The sequence below is a fragment of the Monodelphis domestica genome, chromosome 2 (genome assembly GCF_027887165.1).
Source record: "Monodelphis domestica isolate mMonDom1 chromosome 2, mMonDom1.pri, whole genome shotgun sequence".
In the NCBI taxonomy this organism is placed as follows: Eukaryota; Metazoa; Chordata; class Mammalia; order Didelphimorphia; family Didelphidae; genus Monodelphis; species Monodelphis domestica.
Window position 1 is genome coordinate 464,999,927 of NC_077228.1, and position 20,655 is coordinate 465,020,581.

General features: G+C 34.9%; 1 protein-coding gene and 1 long non-coding RNA gene across 3 annotated transcripts in view; one reads left to right on the plus strand and one right to left on the minus strand.

The window, feature by feature from the left end:
• SNX7 (sorting nexin 7) overlaps nucleotides 1-8,413 on the plus strand; it is a 102,545-nt gene extending 94,132 nt beyond the window's left edge. The window contains exon 9 of the mRNA XM_007485014.3: nucleotides 8,000-8,413. Coding sequence (XP_007485076.1) covers nucleotides 8,000-8,077 — 78 coding nt within the window. The 3' untranslated portion in view covers nucleotides 8,078-8,413. The remainder of the gene's footprint in view (nucleotides 1-7,999) is intronic.
• On the minus strand, nucleotides 1,443-19,665 carry LOC103106267 (uncharacterized). Of its 2 annotated transcripts, none has more exons than XR_463250.3 (3): nucleotides 19,545-19,665; nucleotides 4,530-4,681; nucleotides 1,443-2,212 (listed from the first exon to the last, which is right to left on the minus strand). It is a non-coding gene; the product is annotated as an uncharacterized LOC103106267 (long non-coding RNA). The 2 variants fall into 2 exon arrangements; XR_463248.3 differs by having other exon boundaries at nucleotides 4,530-4,760; nucleotides 19,545-19,644.
• Between the last annotated feature and the right edge of the window lie 990 nt (nucleotides 19,666-20,655).

The following is a 20,655-nucleotide window of genomic DNA, read 5'->3' on the forward strand; positions in this document are numbered from 1 at the left end:
CTAGTAATAAAGCCCATGATCTCAAATGTCTATATATAAATGCTAAAATTTAGGCAATAAACAAGGGAAACTCCTAATGTGAGAAAGCAAATTTTATTTCAAAGCTATTGCTGAGACTTGGTGGAAAGAAATCTACAACTAGACCGTAGCTCTGAATGAAGATTACTTATTCAAAAGAAACAAGAAATATAAATGTTGGTGTTGAGAAAGTTGGTATCATTATATATTAAGAAGGTATACATGTGAGGAAACCCAGAAACCACAAAGAACTATTAGGGTGAGTATTTAACTAATTGTTTATAAAAAGGAAACAAAAGATTTTTTTTTTCATTGAAACATTTTAAAGATTACCTGCATTTTGAACTTGGTTCATTGGGCTAGTAAGGTCTAGTAAGTCCTATTAGAGTTTAGTTTCACTGAAATGATCTTTTATTTTTTAAATTTAAATTTTTTTATTTGGTAAAGATATTTTTATCAATTACATGTATTAATAATTTCCCCCATTAGTTTTCTGAAGTTATATGATCCCAATTGTCTCATCTGATCCTTTCCTTATCCCTTCCCTGAACTGGTAAACAGTTTGATCTGGGTTATATGTGTATTATCATGCAAAACATATTTCATATTGTTCATTTTTGTAAGAGTACTCATATAAAAGTAAAACCCCAAAATAAAAACACAAATAAACTAAAGTGAAAAATGTTATGCTTTGATTTGCATTCCAACTTCAATAGTTCTTTCTTTGGAAGTGGATAGCCATTCAGAAGTGTCCTGGATCATTGTATTGCTGAGAGTAGTGAAGTCTTTCATGACTGATCTTTGTACAATATTGTGACTGTGTACAGTGTTCTCCTGGTTCTGCTTATTTCACTCTGTATCACTTCATGTAAATCCAGCTCTTCCTGAAATCATCCTGTTTATCATGCAATAATCTTTTAGAATTTTCTGAGAACTCAGTATCACTACTATGCCATTGTAGATTTGGGTAGAAAAACTGAAGCAAGAAAATACATATTTTAAAAAATGTTTCATATATGGGGAATCTGAAGTAAATACAATATACATTGATAATAGTTTTCTTCAATGATATTCATAATATTATTCAATGATTCACAAAATCCTAGACTCCTTCAGGGCACTATGGGAAATATGAAGGTATGTAACTTGATAATTGCCCTCAAGAATCTTTCAAGTTTTAAATGATGTAGAATTGTCCTCATTTGTCACGTTAAAAAATTTTTCGAGCACAGAGTACAAATTTATACGGTTTTGTGCTTTTACCCTCCTAGCTGAATAAAATTAATACTCAAAAATCATGGCATGTTAGAGGTCATTTAGTTCAAACCCTTTTTTTACAGGGAAAAAAGGTAATTGACCTCTAGAGACAAATTTCTTGGTCATTGGGCTAGTTAATGACAGCTGGCCATCATCTTTTCCCTCTCTCATGTATGTACCATGTGTTCACTGAAAATCATTCATTTATAGCAATTCCAGTAAGCCTTTTTTAAAACTGTTTATAATTTTTCAGTGTTTATTGCTTAGCATGGCCTGTTTAGTTTTTTAAAATAAGAAAATTTATAGCAAAATCTGGGCCATCTGGCACCTAACCCAATAGGAAAAACTGTAGAAATTATTATTTTTTGTGCTTCTCCATACAAATCTTTAATCTCCCAACTGAGATGGAAAGTCAGAGCTAACTAGAATTGATGCCAGAGTTCCTCATTACCTCTCATCGCCTAATAATGGTGAAAATAGTTTAACTCCCCTGCCAACCTAGACACTAATTTTGTCATAATTATAACCGATCTTAAGATTTAAAGCTGTCAGGAACCTTAGAGATCATCCAGTATAATATCATCATTTGCCTCTCAGCTAGGTTATCAATCAATTAGCAAGCATTTAGTTAAGTATTTATTGTATGCCAGGCACTGTGCTAAATACTGAGAATACAAAAACATGGTTCTTGCTCTCAAAGTACTCATCTTTTAATAAGAAATAATAGCATGCAAATAACTCCAAACCCGCAAGATGAATGCAGTGTAAATAGGAAGTGATCTCTGAGACAAGGCACATGAGCAAGATAGGGATGGTCTCCTGCACAAGGTAGGATTTGAGCTGATTCTTAAGGACAGCCAGGAAATCCAGGAAGCAGATGGAGAAGGCAAGCAGGCTAGGCATGGTTCTTTTTCCTTGAAGTGCTTCAGTATTTATGCTGAAACAATAATAGTTTACTTTAAAAACCATAAATTTTGAAGTCAAAATTTCATCTTCTAAGCAATATTTCCATGTTTTTGCTTTAAACTTTTAAACCCCCAAATAACCTCATTTTCCTGTTTATTGCATTTCTCTTGACTCCCTTATGCAGCCCCTTAATTCTTGACAGTCTTTTTTATTTAATACATTGTCCTAAGTAATGCATTGGTATGCCCCCAGATAATAACAGACCCAGAGGATCCAATGATTGAAAAGAACTCTTATGGAGGATTTATGTGAGGACATGGGCAAGAATCTCACAGGAGGAAAGTCATAGGGTCAGAGATTTAGACCCCAAAAGGTACCTCAGAGGTCATCTAACCCAGTCCTTTCATTTTATGAATGAGACCTGGAGAAAGCAAACAGTAAAGCAGGAGAGCCATGTTTTAAATCTATATCTTTTAAATTCAACCCTAGGCCTTTTCCTATTCCACGTAAACCACACTAGTAGAGGAAATATTTGCACCCATGAAATATCACAAGCACCTAGAAATATAATAGTATTGTTTTTTAAAGAATTCAGGCTTTTGATTTCAAAAGACAATTGGGGATGGGGGTTGGGGGGTGAGCTGCTGGGTAGCTCAGTGGATTGAAAGCCAGGCCTACAGATGGGAGGTCCTAGGTTCAAATCTGGCCTCAGACACTTCCCAGCTGTGTGACCCTGGGCAAGTCACTTAACCTCCACTGCCTAGCCCTTATCACCCTTCTGCCTTGGAACCAATACACAGTATTGATTCTAAGATGGTAGGTAACGGTTAAAAAAAAAATGATAATTTAGTAACCTGGTTGAAGCTGGATCCTATTTTCTTATTGATTTGGGCGAGTCACTAAATTCTTTGGACCTTGGTATTCTCATCTATAAAATGAACAAGATAAACAAATTCTTTCTAAGTACTTCCTTCTCTAAATCTAGGTCATAGTGGGAAGAGCAAGAGAATTAAGAAGGAAGCTGACTATCATGTTGTTTGTGAACGTAATTTTATTAACTTTAATTTGTGATTGTTTGCCATTCCTTTCCCCGAACAGATTGGATAAGAATTTTTATTTTTCATGGTTTGCATTTAATGTAGTACCAGAGGGGTTGTTTTCCAACATGAAAATATCAAGATTTATACCTAACATGTCTTGACTGAAATTATCTTAAGATGTTGTATCTTATCATTTATTATTTTTTCAAACATATGGTTATGTCGTCTCATTAGTATGTGATTTAAAAGATGTCTTTATTGTTTACTATGAACATGAAACAAAACAATAGTCAACTAATGCAAACATTCATTGAATATAGAAGAGAGAAATTGGCTTTTCTGGTTCTGTTGATTTTTTTCTTAAACCCTGACCTTCCATCTTAGAATCAATACTATATATCAATACTGTGTATTGATTCTAAGACAGAAGAGCACCTAAGGCTTGGCAATGGGGGTTAAGTGACTTACCCAGGGTCACACAGCTAGGAAGTGTATGAGGGCAGATTTAAACCAAGGACCTCTTGTCTCCAGGCCTGACTTTCAGTCCTCCGAGCCACCTAACTATCCCCTTGTGTTGACTTTTTATACTTTGTGACTCTAGAATCAACTTGAAATCAATTACTGATTCTGTTCAAGCTTCAAATTCAAAAGAAAATAATGGATTGCTATGTAGAGATCTGTTTTTTCATTGGTATAATTGCTTTTTTAAATCTTGTATCTTTATAGTAATTGGTAACAATTAAAAAAAGAAAAAGAATTGGTTCTGTGGTTTTTATGAATAACAAAAGAACTATGTGAAACTTTAATGAGCTCATTTGAACTATTATTTTAGATTTTGTTTTTGAAATTGTTGTCTGAAGTAGAATAACAATTTTCTTGAATTTCTTGTCTGTTTATACTTGTTACCATTTTTCTGTGATGCCACCTAATTCGTTTTTTGAGTTTCTACATGGTGCCTCTTCTTTTTCCATTCAAAAGAACCCAAGAAAGAATGATAAGATGAGAAATCTAAAGCTGAAAGGGACTTCAGAGACCATCTAGCCCAATTTACTCATCTTACAGATGAGGAAACTGAGGCCTTAACTAAGGTTGTAACTTGCCCAAGGTCACACAAGTTATAAATGACTTTAGCAAGTGATGAATAACTAGGATTATCTTCATGCACAAAGGGAAACCTTTGAGTCATATGTAGGGATGAGCTACAGTCTTTTTTGCCTTCTTTGAACCCCTGTAGTTGCAGCAGCACTACTGAGCTGGAGCTCCACTCCCCAGCAGAATTAAGGGATTGTAGAGAGCCTTATTCTTTACCTGTCTCCCTGGGATTATCATCTGAATTGAGGATTGAAGCAGAAATGATCTTTTCACTTGACTGGATTTCTGGGAGCATCTTGGTTGCTTCTTGGGCTTTCCAGGAGCTGATTGTTTAGAAGATGCTGGGACCACTAGATTCTCTCAGCTTTCTAAGAGAAGCAGCAAGTTAAGAACATGTGTTATAGGGAGAAGCTGTGCTTTGTGGCTTCCAATTGCCTCCTGCGTGTCCTAGGAAATAAGGGAGGATATTAAATTTTCTTTGAGTTCTTATACGTAAGGCAAAGAATTCAAGCAGTTAACCCTTGTGGGCAAAGCTGGAATTTTAGCATACCGAAAGGGTCAATCAACAGGACCTAGACAGGATAATAAAATGGAAAGAATGTCAAATTCGGACACTTTGAGCATTTTTCCCCCCCAGAAAATCAGTCTTTGAGTTGATTGGGACTTCGCAGACTATCTGGTTGAAACTGTCTTTGAAGATTTTCTTTGGGACAGGCAACCCTTCTTCAAGATAATACATAAACAGCATTTGATATTTTATTTTTTTATTTAAAGATTTTGTAAAACAATGGTTCATTACTCTTTATTTTTTTGGTTCATAACTCTTAAGCTATAGTAAGGATATATTTGCTTCTTTACTCATATAATAGCTAAAAATAGCAATTTAAGGGGCATTTGCAAAATACTTTCCAAATATCCAGGCAACTAATATGAGGTTGGTATTATTATTATTGCCATTTTAGAGGTGAAGAAAGTGAGGCAAAACCAGGTTAAGTGACTTGACCAGCATTAGTCAATTTGTAAGCATCTGAGGATGGATTTGAACTCATATCTTCTTGACTTTAGGTTTAGCACCATTTACGCTGTGCCTTATATGTACATGTGTTCTATGTATTCCTGAAAGAATTTGAAAATCAATTAAGTTGCTTTCACTGTGTTGATTATGTAACCTTAGAACACTTCCAGTTCTCAACTCCATGCTTTACCCCAAATTTCAGTTGACTAAAATGGGTATATTTCCACATATTTTCTCAGAGTTCTGGACCTCAGACCACAAAGAAAGCTGAAATGTCTGTGCAAAGCATATTTGCAAGTGGAATGTTTCTGAGGATAAATTCAGGATTTACTAAATGACATTGGGATGCCACATTTGAAACTGAATTTGACTATATAATTATCTCCAACCCTGGAATGTTATAAACAGAGAGATGACATCACTGGGTGGCTTCTCTAAGTGAAGCCTTGTGTACATCTTATGCTGATGGCACGTGCTTGCTTATTCTACACACTGCACAGGAATTCTATACTCAGAGAAACCAGATATGATCAATTTTAGGTATTACCTACCTCATCCTTTTCCTCTGAACTTTCCTGCCTCTGTGCCATTTACATGAAATGTACAAACTTTGATTTTTATTCTTAAAACTTGCTTTGAACAAGTTGCACTGATAACTCTTCCTTTTGGCTAAAATATTCTTGAACCTGTCAGGAATTAGAAAACTAACTGAAAGTGTATGTGTGATGGGCTGAATTTTAAAGTTGTATTTGACCATACCTGTGACCGACTATCCTAACTGCATGGCGGAAGAGACTGAGAGTGAAACAGAATGTTTAATTACATGTACTATGAACACTGGCTCTTGTGTATAGAATTAAATATATTTGAGATCTACTTCTGGCATTATTGCCTAGTTTGTGACTTTGAATAAATAAACTGATTTAAAAAATTATATCCTTTAATGTCTAAGATTCTGTCTATAGGGAGCAGCTGGGTAGCTCAGTGGATTGAGAGCCAGGGCTAGATCCTGGGTTCAAATTTGATCTCAGACACTTCCTAGCTGTGTGACCCTGGGCAAGTCACTTAACCACCATTGGCTAGCCCTTCCCACTCTTCTGCCTTAGAACCAATATTGGTTCTAAGGCAAAAGGTAAGGGTTAAAAAAAAAAAAGATTCTGTCTATATCTGAAACTCTCTATTTGGAAAGCAGAATATGTATTTTCCCCATATCTTTTCTGTTGGACTTTTTTTTTTGCCATTTTGCAACATTAATTTTCTGGTTTTTTCATTGTTTTTTTTTCAGAGTTATTATCCATATTCTTGACTCTGTTCACTTCATTTTGCATCAATTCATGGAAATCTTTTCATGCTTCTTTTTATCCATCATATTTGCTCTTTCTTATAACATTGTCATATTCTATCATATTTATGTAACACAATTTGTTTAACTATTCCCCAGTAAATGGGCATCTGTCTTATTTCCAGTTATGTATGATGACAAAAAATGCTGCTACAAATATTTTGCTAAATAAAAATAACTTTCTTTTTTATTAATAATCTCTTTGGGTTATATGCCTGGACTCTCTGAGTCAAAAGGTATGGCTTTTTAGTAACTTTGTTTTGCACAATTCCAAACTGATTTCCAAAAAGTTTATACAGATTCACAACTCTGTCAACAAAGCATTAATGGATCCATTTTTCAATAAACTCTTCAACGTCACTATTCCCATTTTTGTTACCTTGAAGTCAGTGTACAAGGAAGATAGGACAAAAGCAGTCAGGACGTATTCAATGGAGGTCATCTTTTGGGGAGCAATATGACGTCAGGTGGTTTTTAGCAGTTAGAGATGGAAAAGGAGAGAATTACAGATATTGAGAAGAGTCCAGACAAATGCAGAAAGGTCAATAGATGGGAGATGTGTTCAGGGAATATTAAATATTCCAATTTAACAAGTATATGGGCCATGTGAAAAGAGATCAGCATTGGATAGGGCAGAAAAATTGTTTAGAGTTCAGTTTATAGAGGATTTTGAATGCTTGGTTAGGAAGAGAGGATTTTATTTGCTAGACAGAGGAAGAGGGGATAAACATTTATTAAGCATCTACAATGTGCTGTGTTAAGAGCTTTACAAGTACTTTCTCATTTGATTCTCACAATAACCTTGAGAGGTTGAGAGAATGCAATCACTCTCCCCATTTTATAGATAAGGAAGACAAAGGTTAGATGACTTGCCCAGATTTCCACAGCTTGTTAAGTTTCTGAGTCTCAAGACTTTTTCCATGCATCAACTAATGACTTAATGGAAAGTCATTAAAAAAAAAATTTAAACAGGGTCATGATTTGAAGAAAGCTACCATTAAGGAGATTAATATGCCATCAAGAAGTAAAAGCAATTAAAAAGAAAAAATACTGAAGCTACAGAGTCAGGAGGCTTTTTCTCAAAAAATGGGAGGAGAGGAGGACATCAACTAGGAAAGTAAGATTAGGGAGAAGGAAGAGATAGTATAAAAAATAGAAATGGCTCAGTGAATGTGAGAGGTAAAGAAAAGGAGAAGGAACAGCCAAGATAATTACAAAGTTTCTAGATTAGGTGAGTGGGGAGAATGAGGCGGATGTTAACATGTATCGGCTAGCATTGTGTCTGTCACTTAAAGAATAAATGGTCTTCTGTGTTTTCTTTTTCCAAAGTGCCTTGCCACATGGGAATCCTTCCTCACAACTCAAACGGACCTTCGTCTGGAAGAAATCTCTGAAGATAAACCTTGAGCATACTTCAGGACCTTTTGCCTAATCTTTGGTGATATAGTGCCTGCCAACCAAAGACATTCTTTATGGGGTGGGCTGCGTTGAATAGAATTGGGTCAAAATGCAGTCACTGTATCTGGAAAGCCAATTATTTGAAAACTCAGGTACTCCAGGGTTCTCACCTGCATTTGATGATGATATACATATATATTGCTTAGTTTTAATGAATCTATTCTAAAATTTTTGTCTGTTAGTACTCAGATGGCAATTGTTTTCTCAAGCATTCTGTATTGATGGATGTGACATTTTAAATAGGTTGTAAAGGCTCCATTTAATAAAAAAAAGTTTAATAAGAAATGCCTAAATTGTATAAATGGTTCCTATCTTCAAATGAAACATACTTCTAAAGATGAAATCTCTCTGTGATATAGAACAGGTTTTTTGGTTGTTGTTTTTTTATTCATTGCTTGAAGGACTGAATGGTATAATTAAATGAACATAAGACTTGGAGTGAAGTGAGATGTGCATCTCCATCTTATTTCTGATATGTATTGGCTCTGTGACCCATTGAATTTCTCTGAGCCTCAGATCACTCATCTGTAAAATGAGGGGGTTGTGCTAGATGGCCTCTGAGTTCCTTTGGTTCCTAGCTATGCGATGCTAAAATCCTTAGCAGTAATTAAGAATGATAACAACTATAGTACCATCATAGCAGGGTTGTTGGATATAAAAAATTTGAAAGTCTATTTAAAGTGCTATTTAAATATCAGTGTTACTGTGAATTCAGAGATGAGAAATATTACCAAAATGGATAGCCATAATTTTCTACATGGTTCTATAATCTCTGCAATTCACTTTCATCTAAAGATGATGCCAACATTTGCCTTGGTTCAGAAAAGAGGTGCAACAGTGGAATTCTGATTTTCTTCTCCAGGGCCTTTTTCCATCAGCAGAGGAAATCAATGTCACTTTTTCCCCATTTTTGTAATTAAATAAATATACCTTTCTCAGAAAGTCTTAATGTTGACATTACTGAAGTTTCTGTGGCATTAAATTAAACTGGAGAGCTAGATACGATCTTTCAGAATTTATAATCTTTGTGATCTGATATTTATGATGCATCCAGCAGCTTTCTGTTCAGGTCTTTTACTATCTGATACCATGTTCACAACTTGACAGTATTGTGGTGTAGGATGCTCATGAATTACGCATGAGTTAACAAGTGTACTGGGAATGTTCATTTTTTATTTCCTTGATAGTTTTCAAAAGAATCTGTTTCTTTGATAATGTGTTTTTAAGGTGACATGTTAAGAAGTATTACATAGCTCTAATAAGATGAAAAATTGCCTTCACAGTAGTTTGAATAACTGTGATATAATAAGCTTCTTTAAAAAAAAAAAGCAACAAGTGGGTTGAAGGCAGGAGACAGGAAGTTTTGACAACATTTTCCTCCACCAAAGAAGACACCCTTTTTTTTGTTTTACCTTTACAATTAAAAATAGGTTTCTCGGAAGTGCTCATCATTGTTTTAAATCATTCATTTGTTTGGATTTGTTTATATTATTTTTTTCAGTTTCATCAAGAAACTGAATTCCTTATTTTATTTACTAAGACTTATTGAAGAGGATATACATGACATCATTGAAAGGTGGATCATAGCTAATGCAAAAGGCTAATCTCAGTTATTTGATCATGCTGCATGCTAAGAAGATTTAGTAATTCCTTCAACATATATTTAAACCCCTACTATGCATAGAGCACTGTGCTAAGTGCCAGGGGAATTTTGATAAGAGATAATCTCTTACATGACAATGATTAACAGAAAAAAGAAAAAAAACCCTGGAATTTGAGATGCTTTATATAACTGAAGTAACAAGAATTTTACTTTGTAGTTTTCTTAAACAACAAGCATCTGATAATAGATTAAATAAAAGTGAAGGCACTTCTAGGAAGAAGATAGAGTGAGATTTTGGATATGAATTTCATTCCCTTCTTAAAACCTCAGAACATGAAGGGAAGGCCCTAAGTTCATCAGTTCAGCCGTTAAAGGGGTCGAGTAAGAGGGAATAACTATGTTCAGTTCCAGTTTGTCACCTCAGAAAAGAAAGGAATGTGCCAAATAGAATTGTTGATTTTTAAAAAAAAAACCCTTACCTTCTGTCTTAGAATCAATTTTAAGTATCTATTCTAAGGCAGAAGAGTGATAAGGGCTAAGCAATGGGGGTTATGTGACTTGCCCAGGCTCACACAGCTAGGAAGTGTCTGAGATCACCTTTGAATCCAGGACTACCTAATTCCAGACCTGGCACTCTATTCACTCTACTACTTAGCTAGTCCTCAAATAGAATTTAAAAGAGAGAATCAAGTGGAAAAAAAACATCATAGAACACTAACAAAATAAAACAAAAGTGAGAATTTTTTTTTTAGAAAAGAGTATCAAAATAACAAAAGCTATACAGTGAAGGCAACCAACTAGGGCACCATGTTAAGAGAAAATCAAATCAGCAACCATTTATTATATATGTTCTATATGTGTCTATCACCATGCTGAGTATTGTGAATAAAAAAAGAAAAGCAAATACAGTGTTAGTCCTCAAGAAACTCAAAATTAATATGGAGAGAAACATGCAACAAAAAATGCAACACACACAAATATATATATATATATATGTACATATATATATTTAAATATATGTTAAATTAGATATAATTCCTGGGGGAAAGCATTAGCCTTTAGGGAGGTAAAGAAATACTTTTGTTGGATAGATTTTTAGCTGAAACTTGAAGGAATCAAGTTGGAGTGGTGAGGTGAGAGAGCATTCTAGTCATGGTGGACAGCTTGTGACAATGTCTAGAACCGGGAGATGGAGTGTGTTCAAAGAACAATAAGGAGGTTGGTCATAGAATACATGAAGAAGTGCAAGGAAAGACTAGAAAGGTAGAAAGAGTCCAGATTTATGAACAACTTCAAAAGCACCAAACAGGATTTTATATTTGATCTTGGAGACAAGAGGAAGGCCTGGAGTTGTTGGAATAGAGGGATGATTTCTTCAATCTGTGCTCTAGGAAGATAACTATGATAGTTGAGAATTGGGTGGACCAGAGTATGGAAATATTGAGACAGGAAGACCAACTAGCAGGCTCTTGCAGTAGTGCAGGTGTGTGGTAATGAAGGTCCATACAGGTTGGTGGCAGTGTCAGAGGAGAGATGTGAAGGAAGAAATCAGCAACAGATGGGATATTGAAGAATGAAAAAATGAGGATGACAATTAGATTGCAAGCCTGGATGACTGGGAGGAGAAGGGTACCCTCTACACTAAGAGAACAGTTAAGAAGCTGGGAAAGTTTTGATGAAAGATGAGTTCATTTTGGGACATGTTAAGTTTAATATTTAGGGGGTGTAAAAATGGAGATTTTGAACCCTAGACTTTAATCCCCAGAAGTCCTTGGTATTTCCCAGAATTCCCTATAATCTCACCTGAGTCTCCACCTGGGTGAGATCACAATTAGTATTTAACTGGCAGTAACGACTACCTCTTCCTCCCTCTGCTCTGCTCGGCCATTGCAATGATGTAGTAATTAAGCTTTGAATGGGCTAGTCAGCCCTAGGCATGTGATTTCTTATTTTGTATTTTCTTTATTCCTTGATTTCTAATAATCCTTAATAAACCTCAAAAAAAAATAATACTTTTATTATTAGAGACTACTTAATTTTTACGGGAGACAAAGAGTTCAGGATGTCCAATAATTAGTTTGATATAAGACTAGAAGGCAGGAGAGAGGTCAGTGCTAAACAAATAGATCTCAGAATCATCTTCATGGAGATGATCATTGAATCCATGAGAGCTGATGAAAATACCAAATGGAATGGTATAGAAAGAAAAGAATATATTGTGTATTTTTTTTAACCATTACCTTCCATCTTAGAATCAATACTGTGCATTGGTTCCAAGGCAGAAGAGTGGTAAGGGCTAGGCAATGGGGTTAAGTGACTTGCCCAGGGTCACACAGCTGTGAAGAGTCTGAGGCCAGATTTGAACCTAGGACTTCCCATCTCTAGGCCTGACTCTCAATCCACTGAGCTACCCAGCTGCCTCCCTATTGTGGATTTTTTGAAGATGGAGCAGTCACTGGTATGTTTATAGGCATGATGGAAGCAGTCGGTAGACAAGAAATGATCAGATTCGTGAGAGTGGGAAAAATAAAAGAGACAATCTGTAAAAAAGCAAAAATACAACACCCAATACCATGTAATGGAATGGATAACAAAACAGTAGAAAAAATTTCTGGAATGTCCCAAAAGAATAATGTACAATTAAAAGAAATAAAGGCAGGAATTAGAATACCAAAGAAATGCTTAAATAGAAAAGGTGAAGAGATTTTTTTGAGACCACAAAGGTTAAAAAGCAAAAAAAGTTGAGATATTAAGAAAGAACAGATATAGATTTTTAAAATGCAGATGTGAAAGAAATATTAGCAGAATAAAAGCAAGACAATAAAATTAGAAAAACCAGCAAACTCTATAAGCCAAGAAAATAGCCTAAATTGACAGAGAATTTAAGAGTTATAGTTCTTCTGACAAACATGATGAAATAAAAATTCTGAATACAATATTTCAAAAAACTTATGAAAAAATATTTTCTAGATGTGTTAGAAATCAAGACAAAGAAAAATGGAAAACACATGATACCAACAAAGAGAAACTTTAAATTTAATGCAGTCATATGCATCTGCTCAAACTTTTAGAGTTTCCATATCAAATAATAAGCATATCAGATAGGCAGAAAAAAAGCTTCAAAGTCAAGAAAAAATATTCTGCTCTCCTCATTTATGATAAAGTAATACTTATAAGTCATATTTCATAAGCCATAATATATTCTACCAAATAAAACTTGGGTACTATGAAAGAAAATCATAGACATGAAACAAATGGGAAAAAATTGAGTTCTTTCAAAAGGAAGTGGAAATGAGGAGGATATTGGAAGTGCAGTCATTTTAAACAAAAGAAACATTTAAAAATCCAGTTTGGAAGAAAATCCTAAAATGCAAAATAATGTTTTCATATATTTAGTGCCATCCCACATTTTTTCAAAGCCATTGAGCCAACGTTAAAAATCTACATGGATTCTTAGAAGGATAGTCAAAAGAATAGGGATAATTCTAAGTTCATACTTCTTATAAAAGTGAGTATTGTACTCCATGAAATATATATGCATTAAAAACCCCGATGATGATAATATTTTGGGGTAAGCCCTATCTTAATTAAATAGCTATTTTTTCTAAATTCAATGAACAATAACATATAAACATCACCAAAGACTATCAACAATCAGGAAGCAAAATATTGACTTTAATAAAAATGACATATTCAGTTTCTCATGTTAGAAATGAATGAGGAATGTATAGAAGGAGCCTGGGATAAGAATAGTGCAAACAAAAAAAAAATTGTGGTGATTTAGGGCTAATTAAAGGGGATTAAAATTAATTAATCAAAAGAAAACAATGGGTTATCAATTATAACTATAAATAGAAATAAAATTTTAAAACCCCAATAAAATGAAGGAGAAGGAGTAGCTAAGTAGCTCAATGGATTGAGGACCAGGTCCAGAGACAGGCAGGTCTGGATTCAAATTTGACGTCACACACTTCTTAGCTGTGTGGTCCTCAGCAAGTCAAGTGATGCTCATTGCCTAGCCCTTGCCAATTCTTCTGCCTTGGAACCAATACACAGTAATGATTCTAAGACAGAAGGTAAGGGTTTTAATATATATAAAACAAAATTAAAGAGAAGGGCCAGATTGTTGAGAAATCAAAATATAAAAATTTGCCTCATCTGAAAAAAGGGAGCATAAGCAAAAGATGTAGAATTTAATGAGGACTATGTTTTGACAGCATAAATTGGGCAAAGGAAAATCATGGAAACAATAATTAACTATGTTAAAAAAGTAGTAGGATAGTGAGAAATTTCAAAATTAATGGAAAGCAACTAGAGGTGTCCTAAAAAAACCAAAATTTTAAGACAGAAAACATTAAGACAATAGCAAAAGAGTACTAATGGTCTGAGCATGAAATTTTTTAAATATTATATAAATATACAACCCCTAAGACCAGGCAAAATCTTGAAAAATTAGAGGAGACAGATACAATTGAAAAGAAGGAATAACTGTTGAACTGATTTAATAATCAATAAACTATTAGTGAAATTAATTTATGAACAAGAGGGAGAGAAAAAGAGCAAGGGAAGTATGAACTGTCAATGAGATGTTGAGAAGAGGGAAAAGGGAAGAATTATATGTCATACATTTAATGTCCATTTGTATTATCCTAGTACCTACTGTGCAAATATTTTTTAAATCATTTTATACTTTGTTTTTATAGACAGTACAGTGTAGTAGAAAGTATTTGAATCCCACCTCTGCTACTTTCTAATCATACCTCTCTGGATAGGACATTAAACTTTCCAGCCCCAGTTTCCTTAAACATATAAAATGGATTAATAATAGTAGTATATATTATGAGGAAAATACTTTTTTTAAAAAAATGAGAATAGTACTCTATATGAATGTGACCTTTCCTTACAGTCTTAATAAGTAAGACCTCCCTATACATTTTACTGAGATTCTTCATCATGGAATTCTCAGAGATGGCCACGAATTCTAGAAAGCTATGCAATTGAAGCATAAATTGACAAATTCTTTCCTAGAGCAATGGCTGTGAATATGTACCTGCTATCTGAGGAAAAGCCTAGCCCTTTCCTGAGAGGCTTATCACCCATGGACGGGTAGCTAATGACTGGTCACTCGGTGATTAATTCTTTGATAGTGGCAATCCTTAAAACTGGAGAAATTTTGTTCAGCACTCTTCTGATTTAAAAGTTAAGCTTGACATAAAAGAGAGCCAAATGTCATATGAATCACAATATTTAGACCACCTATAAAAATGAATAGCAATAACTAAAAGTTATTGACAACGAAGATTCCTTCCCTTGAAACTGAGCCTTATATATTATTAGTGCTCACCAACTAACTGCGCCCAAAACAATAAAATTCAGCTTATATGTGTGGTCTTTAGATATTTGAATGCAGGCAGTGCAATGGATATGGATATAACTCTTGGATTTGGTGTGAAGAAGATCTATATTCACACCCTGTTTCAGACATTTAATAGCTTTATGAATTTGGGCAAGTCATTTAACCCCCAGTTGCCTAGTCTTAATTCATTTTTCTGTCTTGGAACCAATACAAAGTAATAAATCTAAGACAGAAGGTAGAGTTTAAAAAATAATAATAGCATCTACATCCTAGGATAGCATGTGTGAATTTTAGATTTACTAGACACTGCTTAGTCTTTAGAATTCTAGCAACCAGGAATCTATACAACCCCACTTAAAGATTAAGTGTTGAAGAGGATGGCCTATGACTGACATGTGCTAGCAAGTGACAAATCAGAAACAACTGACAGACCCCTGGGCTGTCCTAAGTCAAGCTTAAGCTACCATTGGTACATGTGAGATGCAGGAAAGTGATGTAAAAACCGTCTATATATTTCGCGTCACTTCCTCTGTCTGGTCTCTCTCTCCTAGACGTTGGGCCAACTGACTCAGCAACATTGTGTCTTGCTGCTCGGCGAGGTTGGGAGCTTCTGGTGGTGGTTTGGTTACTGCGAAAATATTTGTAGTGTGGTTTAGGCGAGGTGTCTTCCCTGAGTGACCTTGGTGAGTGGTTAGGCTGATTCCTCCTTTTCTTTACCTCCTAAAGCACTATCTTCCTAGAAGACCCCTCATCTTGGAGGCCTCATGACTGGAAGCAGAACTAGATTTAATCTTGGAGGAGGCCTTGTAGCTGAGCCCTCTGAACTTCCCTTAGTTAAGGCTAGGTTGGAGAAATCTTATACACCTTTCCCTCTTCTTCTTAATTTCTTCCTACTATTGTAAATAAACCACCATAAAAACAACAACAATAACAACAACTGACTTGAGTATTTTGTTGGGAATGAATTTAAGTCCCTAGGGACCACTAAAATAATATATTCAGTCACCAACCCTAATTTTACCCATAACATATGTGATAAGATATGTCTATAGATGGAAATTCTTGAACCCCTAAAACTACATTACCCAAAATTCCTTTTTGTATTACCTAGGATCCTTTTCCCTTTTTTCCTGTGCCTCCACATTTGTGTTATTATTTTATAAGTTCTATAGTGTAAGGATAATTTTAGGGTTGTGACCTAATATAAATTAATTTTGGTCACTAGGGAATATCCCAAATAAAATACCTCAGTCAGTTTGGAGATTTATGGAGCCTAAACTCAGAGAGAGCTCAATAAAGATGCCTCCCCTGAACTAACTCAGCTTCCTCCAGTTTGGTATCAAGGAAAACTCACCACTAAACCCAGACAATAGTAGCCCCTACGCCAAGATGCCGAAAAGCTCAGCATGCTGCCACCAGACACCTCTCCACCACCAAAGAGGCTGGAGAGAGGAAGTGATGTGAAATATATAGAAGGTTTTTACACCACTTTCCTGTATCTCACATGTACCAGTGGTCGCTTATGCTTGACTTCAGACAGCCCAAGGGTTTGTCAGTTGTTTCTGATTCGTCATTTGCTAGCACATGTCTGTCATAGGCCATCCTCCTAAATACTTAATCCTTAAGTATTGGTGTAGACATTCCTGTTTTTGTTAGACTAAGTAGGGTGGAGTAATCTAAAGTTCACAGTAGCTCCTCCCTCTTCTCTCTTCTCTCATGACCAGGCTGGGTTTAGGTAGTTCTTTTACTTTAGTTATTATTAATAAAACTTTTAAAATATATTAGTTATTGTATATTAATTTTAAAACCCACATTGCAAATCTTAAAGCAGTATGTGTTATTATTATTATTATCATCCTGTTAATGTGGTACTTCCTCCTAAGGTGTAGATCACCATCTGCCAGCTCTTCTCATTTTTTAGATCTTATAGTCATTCCTTTCCTAAAATTCTCTACAATATATCCAACACACTGAAGGCTTTTAATACAGATTGTCCATCTGTCATTCCTTAATAGTGATATATGAGGAGCCTGCTTTCATCATTTGTTTATCTGGAAGATGTATTTTATACTACATCTTGAACATATCTTTGTTTCTAGCAAGTATAACCTCTCTGTGCTCAGTTTTCATCTTTCTTTTGTTCTTTGGAACACTGTAATTTTTCTTCTTTAAAGATTATTCTATTCTATCATTTTTAGTCACATAGACAGAATCTCCAAAAGAATATTGTTGTAAAAAGATGAATTTTGTTTCAGGAATAAACTTGAGATTCTTCAAAGTATTGCCCAACTTCCTCAAATAATAATAGCTGGAACATTGCAAGATTTACAAAATGCTTTTAATGTGATCTCATTTGATCTTCAGAATAATTCTATAAGGCAATTGTTAATATTAGCCTAATTTACACAGGAAGAAACCAAGGCTGAGAAAAGTGAAGTGATTTGACCAAGATCACTTAGATTGTAAGTCTATGAGGCAGAATTCTAATTTTAATCTTCCCTACACTAAGTTCAACATTATTTGATGCACCCCCCCCAACTACCTACAGTCTAGTCCACTGTCTTCTCCTTGTTGAATTCTAAACCCAACTTATTATCCATCCATGGTGCATGTCCAAGATATCGATATTGAGGGAACTCATTTAGTGGGATCTCCATCCAGCTGTATATCAAAGACTGGGCAATAGACATTATTCTTCAGTCAGTTGTTTTTTCCTACCATGTTGAGAGATCTAATCTCATCTGGTTCCTCATCTGTAAACATGATTATATATTCCTTTCTATGATTTTTCTGGTTTCATGTACATAAATTCTAGAGTGCCTGGTTTTTCAGGGGAGGAGGGAGATTGTCTACTTCTTTGTGAATCTTTTCATTTTTAAGCACAATGCTTGACAATTAATTGTCCGAATATTACATCCAATCAACCTTTTCCTAATGATTTTCTGAGAAAGCCTTTTGAAGATTGCGACTGATTGAGAATTTACTATCAATATATATTCTTAGCATAACTGGGCAAGTCACTGCTATGTTTTATTTAGGGTACTAGTCTCTAAAGAATTTCTATGAGATGAATATTCCCTCTCATCTTAACAATGGTATCTGCTTTAGGGTGTAAGAAAATAGCAAAAGGGCACAGAGGTTACAAATCTAGGCTATATGGATGGGAGGAAATGGGGCTATCACATGAGTGTGTTGCATTCCTTAATTCCATTAGCCATTTAGTACCTTATCTATTGATTCTCAAATAGAAAATCTTTTTTTTTTTTCCAGCCTAGAAATGAGGACAGCAGTTCTGATTTTGCATTCATGTCCAGCTTTATGAAATGATCAGTTCCAGGGCAGGCTCCTGGGCAAGATCTGAATTTTAAGTTTTCTGTGAGTGCTAATGATTAAAGCAAAGTTCAGAGATGAACCATGACTTGTTTTCATGATCCCTTAATGCACACCAGCATATAAATTCACTAAATTCTAGTTCCATGTAGTTAGAAAATAAAATGATCCACTAAGCACTTCTATTGTTGCTTTTTTAAATAAAAAATCTGATGTGGCAAGCCAAGTCCCACCTCCCAAATACAATAGCAGCCATTTGCTTTATCTCTGTTTTTTCCATACCATTTTTTGTTGTTTTTAAATTTGTTTTAAACCCTTACCTTTCATCTTAGAGTCAATACTGTGTTTTGTTTCCAGTGTGGAAGAGCATAATGGCTATGCAATGAGGGTTAAGTGACTAGCCTAGGGTCACACATCTAGGAAGTGCCCAGGACCTCCCATTTCTAGGCTTGGCTCTCAATCCACTGGCTCTCAATCTCAATCCACTCAATCTACCCAGCTGCCATTGCCACTTGGGTTTTTAATCATATTGTATTGGTATATATAATTAGAAAATGCATAAAAAGTGTCATGTAAAAAAATGGAGAGGCAATATCTGACTAAAAAGATGATGAGATGGCCATAAAGCCAGAGCAAATGGTACTAGAAGGATAACATGAATATTGCTCCAGTACCTACAGAATCAGAATATTAAATTACCCTTTAGGACCTTGGGGGAGTTCCTTAAACCCCTCTATCTCTCTTCCCTTTCCTGACCAAAGTCCTAAAAAAAAAGCCCTTTATACTCATTGCCTCCACTTGTCCTCTCACAACATCATATAACATCATCTAAGACCAGGCCATGCTTCACATCCCATTCAGACACTTGCTTTCTTCTTGCCACCTACCTTCCCCAGCCCTTTTCCAGTTCTTGCACTAGGATCCATAATCAAATTGACAGCTCAGGTATCCTTAAACAAAAACTTGTTTTTTGGCTTGGATCATACAATCAGAATTGAGTTTGAACCAAGGAACAATGTTCTAAATCGACCAATTAAATTAAACTAAAAATAAATAAATAAATAAATACACTGAGGCTTTAAAAAAATAAAGAGAAAAGCAAAAAAAAAAAAGAATTGAGTAACAACCTGGTACACCTGCTTGACCAAGCCATGTGGTGAGAGATGTAGTCATGCCCTAAGCAGTCTGTAATACAGGTTTGAAAAATCAGTTACCCTAAAAGAGAACTACATATCCCAAGAGCCCACTGACTTCCTGCCATTATGTACTTCCTGTAGACAGAGGATCAAAGGCATGGGCTTTGGAGGCTTCCTCTCTCTGATGTAGAATCAGCATTGATGGTGGTGAGTGGGGTTGACTAAAAAGTGGTTAACCAGCCATGGGCACATGGTCTTTATTTTGTAACTTCTTTATTCCTTGATTTCTAATGATCATTAATAAATCTCTTAAAATGTAATATTATTATTGAGATTTAATTTTAACTTTTACTATATAAAAAAGATGTCTCAGAAATTCTGGATTTGAGAGTTTAAAACAAATGTGATATTTCCTACATATCTTTGAGGAGCAAAGGGAGGACTGAACTATTATGGAGAAGGGAAATATTGATAAGGAATGTTGGCTCTAGAGGCAGCTCAGAACTGAAGGAAGTCTCAAGGAAAGTTCTGTTCTTTCCCAGTTTACCCTCATGATGCCGATAGACAAATATAATATAATCTGGTCTTTTATTATTCATACTTTCTAGGAAATCAAGATAGGTGTTTACTAGAGATAGAGACAAATGTAAGGTTAGGCAGAGATCCCAACCTCTATTTAAATGTTGACTGCCTGAAGTGCTACTGGCTAAACCCAGAATTTTTCATCTACCCTTAAACTGAAGATGAGGGAATCAAGTGGAACTTGGTAATCAATGTATTACCGCCTAAACTTAAAAATAACTAATCATTCATACACTTGGAAAAATTTGAACTCCATCTCCCAGAATCCTTTCCTCGTCCCAAAATTCTTTTCTCCTTTCTGTTTATGTATGTTCTTGCATTGTTGTATATATGTTTTTGTAACTCTTCCCGCTCTAGCCTTTTCAGGTACGAGGCTGATGAACTCTCTTTGTTTCTCTAGACTTTTATTTTCCTTTTGCTTTAAGTTTTATTATTAATAAATCTAATATATAATAATATATAATAAGTATAAAAATATACTCGTAGTATGGGATATTAATTTTTAAAACCTACATATTTT